Source organism: Salvelinus sp. IW2-2015, linkage group LG5, assembly GCF_002910315.2.
Source record: "Salvelinus sp. IW2-2015 linkage group LG5, ASM291031v2, whole genome shotgun sequence".
Lineage (NCBI taxonomy): Eukaryota > Metazoa > Chordata > Actinopteri > Salmoniformes > Salmonidae > Salvelinus > Salvelinus sp. IW2-2015.
Window position 1 is genome coordinate 27,326,077 of NC_036844.1, and position 14,015 is coordinate 27,340,091.

Consider the following 14,015-nt stretch of genomic DNA (forward strand, 5'->3'; position numbering starts at 1 on the left):
AGCTCTGTTGGGGCAATTGACATCATTTGAGTCAACTGGAGGTGTACCTGTGGATGTATTCCAAGCCTACCTTCAAACTCAGTGCCTCTTTGCTTGACCATCATGGAAAAATCTAAAGAAATCAGCCAAGACATCAGAAGAAAATTGCAGACCTCCACAAGTCTGGCTCATCCTGAGGAGCTATTTTCCAAACGCCTGAAGGTACCACGTTCATCTGTACAAACAATAGTACGGCAAGTATAAAACCAATGGGACCACGCAGTCCATCATACCGCTCAGGAAGGAGAACCTTCTGCTCCTAGAATGAACGTACTTTGATGAAACCGTACTCCAAACCGCCATAAAAAAGCCAGACTACGGTTTGCAACTGCACATTGGGGACAAAGATCGTACTTTTGGAGAAATGTCCTCTGGGTCTGATTGCAACAAAAATAGGAAAAGCTGTTTTCCTTGTTACGTGTTTGGCAATATGGTCAGAGAGATAACTCTTGGAAAAGGCATGTTTTATCCCGCCGGCGACAGCTGTGAAAACGCAATCATTGGTGTATGAACTCTGAAGGATGCCTTGAGGATCCCACATTGACAAGGCTGTTTTCCTCTTCAAATAAAATGCATGATGCATTATTGACGTCTGTGCGTGCTGTTGGGAGGGAACTCAACTCTCTGCTAGTCAAGGCCATAACTGACAATATACTGACAATATACTGTACCTACCAGGACAGAGAACAGTCTTTCCATTTGCAGCTCTTACGGGAGGTGCTGAATATTAGATTCATATTTGATTGAGATATTCTTAGCTTATAAACAGACTTATTCTCTCCGTCTTTTCCCAGGAGTACACCATTGATGTGTTCTTCCGTCAGAGCTGGAGGGATGAGAGGCTGAAGTTCGACGGGCCCATGCAGGTCCTGCCTCTTAACAACCTCCTGGCCAGTAAGATCTGGACTCCAGACACCTTCTTCCACAACGGGAAGAAATCTGTGGCCCACAACATGACCACGCCCAACAAACTGCTACGACTGGTGGACAACGGTACCCTGCTTTACACTATGAGGTGAGCCACCTGACATTTCTCAAATTAATAGAACATTACCCTTTATTCACCTATAGCACTAAGATTTAATACTTTCAAAGTGATGTTGATCCATTGTATACTCCACTGCCACCTGCCACTGTTGCCTCCCCAAACACCACCACCACCACCAAAATCATCTCATTACTCAATTGCCAATTACTTCTACCCCAAAAGTCTCCTGACAATGCACATTTGGTAGTTTGCTGGTTAGCAGTTAGGGCATGTTCTCCATCCTGTGAAATGTTAGCTGGCAGAGGGTTAGCAGAGTCTGAGGTGGGCGAGTAGGCCTGAGACCAGCTAGTGGACTGACAGGGGGTTAGCAAAGGTGGGTCAGTAGGCCTGAGACCAGCTAGTGGACTGACCTACACTCAGAGGTACTTTGATGAATGAAGGTGGTAATTGATGTCTGGGCACAGAGCTATCCAAAGCAATGTGTCTGACTGCCAGGGGACTGAGTGGTCTTTCTCTGCAACCAGTCTGACACAGCACATGCTTCATGGGGCAAGATATAGTGTAACTATGCTCCTCTATCCACCCTCTCTTGTTCAGAGCATGATAACTATGATGTACCTAAAGGACTGTATGTCCTGAGAAGAAAATGTTACTGCGAGGAGAAACCACTCAGCCAGTGTACACTCTTAGAAAAAAAGGTTCCACAAGGGCTCTTCGGATGTCCCCATAGGATAGCAATTTTTGGTTCCAGGAAGCCACTGTAGAAATAGTTCTACATGGAACRCGAAAGGGTTTTTACCAAGAACCAAAAGGGTTCTACCTGCAACCAAAAATGGTTCCTCAAATGGTTCTCCTATGGGGCCAACCAAATAACCCTTTAAGGTTCTAGATAGCACCTTTTTTGTAAGAGTGTACTGTGTAGCTGCTTAGACATCCTCAGCAAGCTTGAGTAAAATTGTGTTGCTTATTTAACAAACCTGTAGCAGCAAGAACTATTTAATCACTTAGCTACAGCGAGAACCTGTCCACCACTCTCAATCTCCTCATCAAGTATTGCTTTTGAATTGCTTGACATATAACCCTTAACCAAAATCTGAATCTAAGTAGGGCTCTTCATTTGATAATGGTTTGTCCACAGGGACTGATAATTACGGTTGCTCTGGGTAGAGTTAATTTGCCTGTGAATTTCATGCTGCAGTTTTCACGTAGAAAGAGGGAGGAACTCCATTCTTTTCCAGGCTGGGTTTCTTATGAGTTCATTTGATGTGGCTCTGATTCTCCTGAGGCTACGAATAACATTTGAATTTGGATAGATTATTAAAAGGCCTGTCACTTTTTCATTTGTGAGCAAAGATAGTGTGTTGCAAGGCGAGTTGCTATCAAAGGCTTTTTGGCTATTCTAGACACTGCATTAAGGCAAACAAGATACACAAATAGTCAAACTAGTTTATAAATAGTTTTTAAATAGTGTATATAGTAACTTTGGACATTAGTATACTGTATTAATTATATTTGATTATTCATTCCATTATGAGTATTAATTTCATTAATTTCCAATGTTCTAGGAAATGCCAAGAGCAGGCAATTTAGGAATGGTTACATGTTCTGGCCTAGTTCACCTCAATGAAATTGATGATTATGATTGCATTTCTTTTTGCCAGTTTCAGTTTCCATCCTGCATTATTGCTACGTATATTATTACAGCATTCAAGCACYATTTTCCCTGATATTGTTCAATGTGTCATCATCCTCATCACCTTCAACATCCGTGTCGGTGACACTTGCCTGAATGCACACTATCTCAGCACACGCTGTCATGTGATCTGGTGCCACAACCAAACCAGAACCGTTACACTTTACAAAATAATAAAACACTTAGGTTGCGTAATATGTTTACTTAGTGGGTGGAAAGTGTAGGTCTGACAAATGAGATCTTTCAGAAAGCCTGCTAAAGCGTGTTACAGATGTCYGATCTTAATTTGAACCCTTTTGCCCCAGGAGGAAAGTAATCCTACAGCAGGAGGATTTGAATATCTGAAGAAATATTTAGGGGGCAGCTGGAAGCGGTGTTTGTATACAACGCACGCTGCACTTACATTTTACCTTATGTAGGCTACGTGCAGGCTACAGCGCGTCTCATGTTAATTCTTATGTGGATTATAATAAATTGACATATTTGTAGGGGGAAGATGTATTTTTCGTTAGGGATTTTTTACATTTTTAGATCAATTGTTTTATATGTTGAAGGCAAGCAGACWAAATTATTGATTTCCTCAGTGCCTGTGTGGTCCAGCGGTTACAGACGCTAACAGAGTTGTCATGGGTTCGATTCCAGCTCACTGCTCATGGATGAGTGTCTATTTTTGCCCATTAATTCTGCATGGTTACAACGTTAATTCTGCATGGTTACAGGGTTAAAACAGAAACAACTCAAAGGTTAATGCCTCGATCACACCGACAGTGTCATTGCATTTTGGTGCACCAGAAGTACATCCATTTCCAATAGAACGCTGCGTTTGCCTTGCAGCACTGCGTTGCAGAGGCAGTTGCAGTGCTTTCTGTGTTGTGCATACGTTGGATTTATTGAAAGTATGCATGAACTTGTATGCATAAATGGCTTGACAGAAATGGTAGCAGAAGGTGAATGTTGAACTTTTCTTGCACACATATCCAAATGATGCTGCAAACCATTTTGCGCAATGACTCTGTAGTGGCGTAWCAGTTTAGGCATTCATTCCCGAGCATTTATTTTTGCCAGTTTCAGTTTCCATCCTGCATTCTTGGTTAGGGCTATGGTTTGGCATTGTGAACTACCTGAGCAAAGTGGCGAACCCGGCTCCAAAAGGGGATAAAGGGGGTTTAGCCACCTCAGTTCAAACCAGTGCCCCTCAGTTTTAGTTTTATGTCCCTATATAAAAATAGCTAAAAAGTTCAAATGATTGAATCTCAGATTGGCACAAAACAATCTGTATCTTCGCTGCACTGTGTCAGCACAATGGACAGAGCGTGCCATGGTGTGTGTAGTGGGGCTATGGTAAACCACTTGGACGGTTAGGTATGACTCTTTTGGGCTTCCATAAAAAGCAGGGGAAAAACACTTCTCATCTCTGTAGTAGACTAAGTGAATTACCTGATATTCCACCTGTAATATTTGATTTTAAAATAATAAGGGCAGGGTCAGGTTTACCAATCTGACCATGGTGAGGACGTTGTGTCTTTTACACACAAATAATAATAATCTTCAAGACCATCACCTCACTTCCTGTTGAACACGCATCACAGAACCTGGGAGAGCTCGGTTTGTTGTTTTGTAAAGTTTGTTGTTTTGTAAAGTTTTGAAAGTCTATTGAAAACAATTGGTTACTAACTAGCTACCTTTTGAGTTCGGATCCCACGACGTGGTTGGCATCAGTTGCTGGGACCGCTACTATCTGTCCAGTGATCCTGCCGACCAAGGCCGGGTCTGAGGAGCTGCTCAGCTTGATGAGTTTAAACAGGAGAACGGCAAGATGACAGCAATCTGTAAGTCATTGAGAGAGGACATCCGTTCTGTATGTGAATCTATGATAACAATGACGGAGAAATCAGACTCGAAGGACAGGTTGTGGACGGAATTGCAGAATCTCCACATGAGACCTGGACGGGGTCTGAGAACAAAGTGAGGGAAATGATCTCTGAGAAACTGAAGATGGACCACAGGTAGATTTAGGTGGATCGCGCCCACAGGACTGGAAAACCCACCACCGGCCCAGGTGACAGGCCCAGGCTGATAGTAGTCAAGTTGCTGAGGTTCAAGAACAAGGTAGCTGTTCTGGAAAGAGCCAAGAACTTTAGAGGAACGTACATCATCCTCAATGAGGACTATCCTGAAGCTGTGTGCCAGAAGAGGAAAGCACTTATCCCAGCCATGAAAGCTGCCAGAGCACGTGGGGACATTGCTTACATCCTCTTTGACAGGCTCATTGTCCACCCTCCCTCCCAAAAGCCTGGAAGGGATAAGAGAGCCACGCCTATGGGTTTGTAGCTTCAACCCCACAGCACACGCACACACTTGCACACACCAAATGATTAATGGGCTGCTGGATGTATATTTTTTCTCTTGCTTTTTTCTATTGCTCTTTTGCATATTATGGCTATCTGATAAGCTACCCAGGAAAAGGCTAAAAATAGCCCATATTAATATACACTACATGAACAAAAGTATGTGGACACCTGCAAGTCGAACATCTCATTCCAAAATCATGGGCATTAATATCGAGTTGCTCCCCGAATTTGCTGCTATAACAGTCTCCACTTTTCTGGGAAGGCTTTCCACTAGATGTTGGAACATTGCTGTGGACTTGCTTCCATTCAGCCACAAGAGCATTAGTGAGGTCAGGCACTGATGTTGGGTGATCAGGCCTGGCTCGCAGTCGGTGTTCCAAATCATCCCAAAGGTGTTCAATGGAGTTGAGGTCAGGTCTCTGTGCAGGCCAGTCAAGTTCTTCCACACCAATCTTGACAAACGATTTCTGTYTGGACCTCGCTGTATGGACCTCGCTTTGTGCACGAGAGCAMTGTCATGCTGAAACAGGAAAGGGCCTTCCACAAGCTGTTGCCACAAAGTTGGAAGCACAGAATCGTCTAGAATGTCATTGTATGCTGTAGCGTTAAGATTTGCCTTGACTGGAACTAAAGGGACTAACCCGAACCGTGAAAAACAGTCCCAGACCATTATTCCTCCTCCACCAAACTTGACAGGGCTATGCATTTGAGCAGGTGGAGTTCTCCTGGCATCTGCCAAACCCTGATTCGTCCGTCGAACTGCCAGATYGTGAAGCATGATTCATCACTACAGAGAACGAGTTTCTACTGCTCCCGAGTCTAATGACAGCGAGCTTTACATCCCTCCAGCCGACGCTTGGCATTGCGCATGGTGATCTTAGGCTTGTGTGTGGCATGTGTGTGACCATGGAAACCCATTTCATAAAGCTCCCGACGAACAGTTCTTGTGCTGAAGTTGCTTCCAGAGGCAGTTTGGAACTTGCAACCAAGGACAGACGATTTTCACGTGCTGCACGCTTCAGCACTCGGCGGTCCCGTTCTGTGAGCTTGTGTGGCCTACCACTTTGAGGCTGAGCCGTTGTTGCTCCTAGACGTTTCCACTTCACAATGATAGCACTTACAGTTGACCAGAGCAGCTCTAGCAGGGCAGAAATTTCACGAACTGACTTGTTGGAAATGTGGCATCCAATGACGGTGCCATGTTGAAAGTCACTGAGCTCTTCTGTAAGGCCATTCTACTGCCAATGTTTGTCTATGTCAGCAACGGGTGTGACTGAAATAGCTGAATCCACTCATTTGAAATGGGGCTCACATACTTTTGTATATATAGTGTATGTAGTCTTAGCAATAAGATTCATGAAATCAACAACTTGCTAACATCAGATAACATTCATATGTTAGCCATTTCTGAGACTCACTTAGATAATTCATTTGATGATACAGCAGTAGCAATGCAAGGATATAACATCTATAGAAGAGACAGGAATGCTTATCGGGGAGGTGTTGTTCAGAGCCATATCCCTGTAATGCTTAGAGAAGATCGTATGTCAAGTGTTATTGAAGTGCTGTGGTTGCAGGTTCACCTGGCATATCTAAAACATGTTATCTAAAACATGTTTGCTATCGACAAACCAAGTGCTAACAGTCAGTATCTAAATAATATGTGTGAAATGCTTGATAGTATACTGTATGTGATGTAAAAAGAGAGGTCTACTTTCTTGGGGACCTGAATATTGACTGGTTTTCATCAAGATGTCCACTCAAGAGGAAGCTTCTCACTGTAACCAGTTCCTGTAATTTGGTTCAGGTTATTAATCAACCTACCAAGGTGTTTACAAACACTACAGGAACAAGATCATGCACATGTATTGATGACATTTTCACTAATACTGTAGAACTGTTCTCATGCTTGCATCTGGGAAACTTGAGGAGTAAAATAACACCCCCCGTGCAGATAAACGACAGGATGAACCCAGGGTGGTTTATCCTCCCAATCTGTATGGGGGTGGAGCCAGCCATGGTTGACGCATTTCTGAGGTCTGCTATATGAAGACCCTGTATACTATGTATGATTTTAAGCACTCGGCAACACACACTTCGGAGTGTGGTGTCAACGGTTTCATTATTGCAATAATTAATCGATATTAAATAAAGATGATTGTTTGGAGAAATAACAAAGTCTCTCTCACTTGAATAGAATTTCCACCACACTCTTTAGCCACTCCTATCTGTCATATCTTTAATCTGAGCCTAGCGGAAAGTCTTTGTCCTCAGGCCTGGAGCGAAGCCAAAGTCATTCCGCTACCGYAGAGTGGTCTGGCGGCTCTAACAGCAGACTTATCAGCTTGCTGCCAGCTCTTAGCAAACTATTGTAAAAAATGGTGTTTGACCAAATACAATGCTATTTCTCTGTAAACAAGTTAATCAATCAATCAATCAAATGTATTTATAAAGCCCTTCTTACATCAGCGGTTGTCACAAAGTGCTGTACAGAAACCCAGCCTAAAACCCCAATCAGCAAGTAATGCAGGTGTAGAAGCACGGTGGCTAGGAAAATCTCCCTAGAAAGGCCGGAACATAGGAAGAACCCTAGAGAGGAACCAGGCCAGTCCTCTTCTGGCTGTGCCGGGTGGAGATTATAACAGAACATGGCCAAGATGTTCAAATGTTCAAGATGACCAGCAGGGTCAGATAATAATAATCACAGGGGTTGTAGAGGAAGCAACAGGTCAGCACCTCAGAGTAAATGTCAGTTGGCTTTTTCATAACCGATCATTCAGAGTATCTCTACTGCACCTGCTGTCCCGAGAGAGTTGAAAACAGCAGGTCTGGGAGAGGTAGCATGTCCGGTGAACAGGTCAGGGTTCCATAGCCGCAGGCAGAACAGTTGAAATTGGAGCAGCAGCACGAACCAGGTGGACTGGGGACAGCAAGGAGTCATCAGGCCAGGTAGTCCTGAGGCATGGTCCTAGGGCTTCAGGTCCTCCGAGAGAAAGTGAGAGACAGAGAGGGGGAGAGAGAGAGAGAGAGAGAGAGAGAGAGAAGAGAGAGAGAGAGAGAGAGAGAGAGAGAGAGAGAGAGAGAAGAGAGAGAGAAGAGAGAGAGAGAAGAGAGAGAGAGAGAGAGAGAGAGAGAGAGAGAGGAGAGAGAGAGAGAGGAGAGAGAGAGAGAGAGAGGAGAGAGAGAGAAGAGAGAGAGAGAGAGAAGAGAGAGAGAGAGAGAGAGAGAGAGAGAGAGAGGAGAGAGAGAGAGAGAGAGAGAGAGAGAAGAGAGAGAGAGAGAGAGAGAAGAGAGAGAGAGAGAAGAAAAAAAAGAGATAATTAGAGAGAGCAATACTTTAAATTCACACAGGGCACCGGATAAGACAGGAGAAATACTCCAGATATAACAGACTGACCCAAGCCCCCTGACACAAACTATTGCAGCATAAATACTAGAGGCTGAGACAGGAGGGGTCGGGAGACACTGAAGCCCCGTCCGACAATACCCCCAGACATGGCCAAACTGGCAGGATATAACCCCACCCACTTTGCCAAAGCACAGCCCCCACACCACGAGAGGGATACCTTCAACCACCAACTTACTATCCTGAGACAAGGCCGAGTATAGCCCACAAAGATCTCCCCCATGGCACGAACCCGAGGGGGCTGCCAACCCGGACAGGAAGATCACGTCAGTGACTCAACCTACTGAAGTGACGCACCCCTCCTAAGGATGGCATGGAAGAGCACCAGCACCAAGCCAGTGACTCAGCCCTCGTAATAGGGTTTGAGGCAGAGAATCCCAGTGGAGAGAGTGGAACCGGCCAGGCAGAGACAGCAAGGGCGGTTTGTTGCTCCAGTGCCTTTCCGTTCACCTTCACACTKCTGGGCCAGACTACACTCAATCATAGGACCTACTGAAGAGATGAGTCTTCAATAAAGTCTTAAAGGTCAAGACCGAGTCTGTGTCTCTCACATGGATAGGCAGACCATTCCATAAAAATGGAGCTCTATAGGAGAAAGCCCTGCCTCCAGCTGTTTGCTTAGACATTTTAGGGACAGTAAGGAGGGCTGCGTCTTGTGACCGTAGCGTACGTGTAGGTATGTACGGCAGGACCAAATCGGAAAGATAGGTAGGAGCAAGCCCATGTAATGCTTTGTAGGTTAGCAGTAAAACCTTGAAATCAGCCATAGCCTTAACAGGAAGCCAGTGTAGAGAGGCTAGCACTGGAGTAATATGATACAATTTTGGGGTTCTAGTCAAGATTCTAGCAGCCATGTTGTCAGATTCTCCCTAGAAGAGGTGGGTGTGGAGTCAGGCGCAGGAGAGTAAGAATTGCAAGGCCGTTTTATTACAAGTCCATCAAAAGAACAGGCACAGGACCACAACAGCAGCCACTATAAAACAGGAACGCAGTCCAGTCGAACACGGAGGAAACCACTCCTCTGACGAAACTAATGTGTGGGAAAACAGTCCTGTGAAAACACCTGTTCAACAGAACAAACAAAACGCAACCCAAACCAACGACAGATACACAAACAATCCCGCACCAAATCTAGCGGGTAGGGCGAGATTAAATACCCCACTGATTAACCTAAACTAGACACAGGTGAAGAACAAGACAGACAAAACCAAACAAAAAAMAATAGGGATCGGTGGCAGCTAGTAGACCCGGTGACGWCGACCGCCGAGCGCCGCCCGAACAGGGAGAGGAGCCACCTTCGGTGGAAGTCGTGACACATGTTTAGTACTAACTGAAGTTTATTTAGTGCTTTATCCAGGTAGCCGGAAAGTAGAGCATTGCAGTAGTCTAATCTAGAAGTGACAAAAGCATGGATACATTTTTCTGCATCATTTTTGGACAGAAAGTTTCAGATTTTTGCAATGTTACGTAGATGGAAAAAAGCTGTCCTTGAAACAGTCTTGATATGTTCGTCAAAAGAGAGATCAGGGTCCAGAGTAACGCCGAGGTCCTTCACAGTTTTATTTGAGACGACTGTACAACCATCAAGGTTAATTGTCAGATTCAACAGAAGATRTCTTTGTTTCTTGGGACCTAGAACTAGCATCTCTGTTTTGTCCGAGTTTTAAAGTAGTACATTTGCTGCCATACACTTCCTTATGTCTGAAACACAGGCTTCCAGGGAGGGCAATTTTGGGGCTTCACCATGTTTCATCGAAATGTACAGCTGTGTGTCGTCCGCATAGCAGTGAAAGTTAACATTATGTTTCCGAATGACATCACCAAGAGGTCAAATATATAGTGAAAACAATAGTGGTCCTAAAACGGAGCCTTGAGGAACACCGACATTTACAGTTGATTTGTCAGAGGACAAACCATCTACAGAGAGAAACTGATATCTTTCCAACAGATAAGCTCTAAACCAGGCCAGAACTTGTCCGTGTAGACCAATTTGGGTTTCCAATCTCTCCAAAAGAATGTGGTGATCGATGGTATCAAAAGCAGCACTAAAGTCTAGGAGCACGAGGACAGATGCAGAGCCTCGGTCTGACGCCATTAAAAGGTAATTTACCACCTTCACAAGTGCAGTCTCAGTGCTATGATGGGGTCTGGCTAAAACCAGACTGAAGCATTTCGTATACATTGTTTGTCTTCAGGAAGGCAGTGAGTTGCTGCACAACAGCTTTTTCAAAAGAAATTGAGAGGAATGGGAGATTCGATATAGGCCGATAGTTTTTTATATTTTCTGGGTCAAGGTTCGGCTTTTTCAAGAGAGGCTTTATTACTGCCACTTTTAGTGGGTTTGGTACACATCTGGTGGATTGGGAGCTGTTTTTTTATGTTCAACATAGGAGGGCCAAGCACAGGAAGCAGCTCTTTCAGTAGTTTAGTTGGAACAGGGTCCAGTATGCAGCTTGAAGGTTTAGAGGCCATGACTATTTTCATCAATGTGTTAAGAGATATAGTATTAAAAAACGTAAGTGTCTCCCTTGATCCTAGGTCCTGGCAATGTTGTGCAGACTCAGAACAACTGAGCTTTGGAGAAATACGCAGATTTAAAAAGGAGTCCGTAATTTGCTTTCTAATGATCATGATCTTTTCGTCAAAGAAGTTCATGAATTTATCACTGCTGAAGTGAAAGCCATCCTCTCTTGGGGAATGCTGCTTTTTAGTTAGCTTTGCGACAGTATAAAAAATACTTTTTGGATTGTTGTTATTTTCCTCAATTAAGTTGGAAAAATAGGATGATCTAGCAGCAGTGAGGGCTCTTCGATACTACTGTATTTCTTCCAGTTTTGTGTAGCGCCATTTCCGTTCCAATTTTCTGGAAGCTTGCTTCAGGGCTCGGGTGTTTTCTGTATACCAGGGAGCTCGTTTCTTATGACAAATGTTTTTAGTTTTTAGGGGTGCGACTGAATCTAGGGTATTACGCAAGGTTAAATTGAGTTCCTCAGTTAGGTGGTTAACGGATTTTTGTACTTTTTGTCCTTGGGTAGTTGGAGGGAGTCTGGAAGGGCATCTAGGGATCTTTGGGTTGCCTGAGAATTTATAGCACAGCTTTTGATGATCTTTGGTTGGGGTCTGAGCAGAAAATTTGTTTGCGATTGCAAACGTAATAAAATGGTGGTCCGATAGTCCAAGATCATGAGGAAAAACATTGAGATCCACAACATTTATTCCACAGGACAAAACTAGGTCCAGAGTATGACTGTGGCAGTGAGTAGGTCCGGAAACATGTTGGACAAAACCCACTGAGTCGATGATGGCTCCAAAAGCCTTTTGGAGTGGGTCGGTGGACTTTACCATGTGAATATCAAAGTCACCAAAAATTACAATATTATCTGCCATGACTACAAGATCCGATAGTAATTCAGGGAACTCAGTGAGGAACACTGTATATGGCCCAGGAGGCCTGTAAACAGTACCTATAAAAAGTGATTGAGTAAGCTGCATAGATTTCATGACTAGAAGCTTAAAAGATGAGAACGCAGTCGGTTTTTTTGTAAATTTAAATTTGCTATCGTAAATGTTAGCAACACCTCTGCCTTTGCGGGATGCGCGGGGAATATGGTCACTAGTGTAACCAGGAGGAGAGGCCGCATTTAACACAGTAAATTCATCAGGCTTAAGCCATGTTTCAGTCAGGCCAATCACATCAAGATTTGGATCAGTGATTAGTTCATTGACTATAACTGCCTTGGAAGTGAGGGATCTAACATTAAGTAGCCCTATTTTAAGATATCACAATCTCTTTCAATAATGACAGGAATGGAGGTCTTTATTCRAGTGAGATTGCTAAGGCGAATACCGCCATGTTTAGTTTTGCCCAACCTAGATCGAGCACAGTCTCAATAGGGATAGCTGAGCTGACTACACTGACTGTGCTAGTGGCAGACTCCACTAAGCTGGCAGGATGGCTAACAGCCTGCTGCCTGGCCTGCACCCTATCTCATTGTGGAGATAGGGGAGTTAGAGCCCTGTCTATGTTCGTAGATAAGATGAGAGCACCCCTCCACCCCTCTTGGTCCTGTTTGTGGGTGAGTCCCAGAAAGCGGGCTAGTTATCTACAAATTCTATCTTTTGGGAGGGGCAGAAAGCAGTTTTCAACCAGTGATTGAGTTGTGAGACTCTGCTGTAGAACTCATCACTCCCCCTAACTGGGAGGGGGCCAGAGACAATTACTCGATGCCGACACATCTTTCCAGCTGATTTACACGCTGAAGCTATGTTGCGCTTGGTGACCTCTGACTGTTTCATCCTAACATCGTTGGTGCCGACGTGGATAACAATATCCCTATACTCTCTACAATCACRAGTTTTAGCCTTAGCCAGCACCATCTTCAGATTAGCCTTAACGTCGGTTGCCCTGTCCCCTGGTAAACAGTGTATGATCGCTGGATGATTKGTTTTAAGTCTAATATTACGGGTAATGGAGTCGCCAATGACTAGGGTTTTCAATTTGTCCGAGCTAATGGTGGGAGGCTTCGGCGTCTCAGACACCGTAACGGGAGGAGGAGAGACCAGAGAAGACTCGGCCTCTGACTCCGACCCGTTGCTTAATGGGGCGAAAACCGGTTGAAAGTTTCTGTCGCATGAATGAGCGACACCGGTTGAGCATTCCTACAGCATTCCCTTCCAGAAGCCATGAGAAAATTGTCCGGCTGCGGGGACTGTGCGGGGGGATTTATACTAACGTTACTATCTGTACTAACTGGTGGCACAGACGCTATTTCATCCTTTCCTACACTTAAATTACCCTTGCCTAACGATTGCATCTGAAGCTGGGCTTTCAGCACAGCTATCCTGGCCATAAGGCGATCGTTCTCCTGTAAATTATGAGTACAGCGACTGCAATTAGAAAGCATAATGTTAATGTTACTACTTAGCTTCGGCTGGTGGAGGTCCTGACGAACCACGTCCAGATAAAGCGTCCGGGGTGAAAAAGTTGACTGAAAAGTTGAGCGAGGGAATTAAAAAAAATATAAAACCGTAATTAAAAAGTAAAAACCGTAAAATTGGCAGGTAGCAAAGTAAAGTTATCAACAAACCGCACAGCAGCACATTAACAAGTCTTTCAGCATGCTTATAGAGAGGGGCACTCGACATATACTGCACTGACACATTTGACTGATGATTGGTTGAAAGAAATTGATAAGAAGATTGTGGGAACTGTACTGTTAGATTTCATAGCAGCCTTTGACATTGGCCATAACCTGTTATGAGAAAATTATGTGTTATGGCTTTTCAACCTCAGCCATATCGTGGATTCAGAGCTGTCTATCTAATAGATCTCAGAGGGTTTTCTTTTAATGGAAGCTTCTCAAATGTCAAACATGTAAAGTGTGGTGTACCGCATGGCAGCTCTCTATGCCCTCTACTCTTTTTTTTTATCAATGACTTACCACTGGCATTTAACAAAGCATGTGTGTCCATGTATGCTGATGATTCAACCATATACGCATCAGCAACCACAGCTAAAATGTTTGCACCTGGGGCCTG

General features: G+C 44.2%; 1 protein-coding gene across 1 annotated transcript in view; it reads left to right on the top strand.

The window, feature by feature from the left end:
- gabra3 (gamma-aminobutyric acid type A receptor subunit alpha3) overlaps positions 1–14,015 on the top strand; it is a 153,429-nt gene that overhangs the window by 97,079 nt on the left and 42,335 nt on the right. The window contains exon 5 of the mRNA XM_023987897.2: positions 834–1,054. Coding sequence (XP_023843665.1) covers positions 834–1,054 — 221 coding nt within the window. The remainder of the gene's footprint in view (positions 1–833; positions 1,055–14,015) is intronic.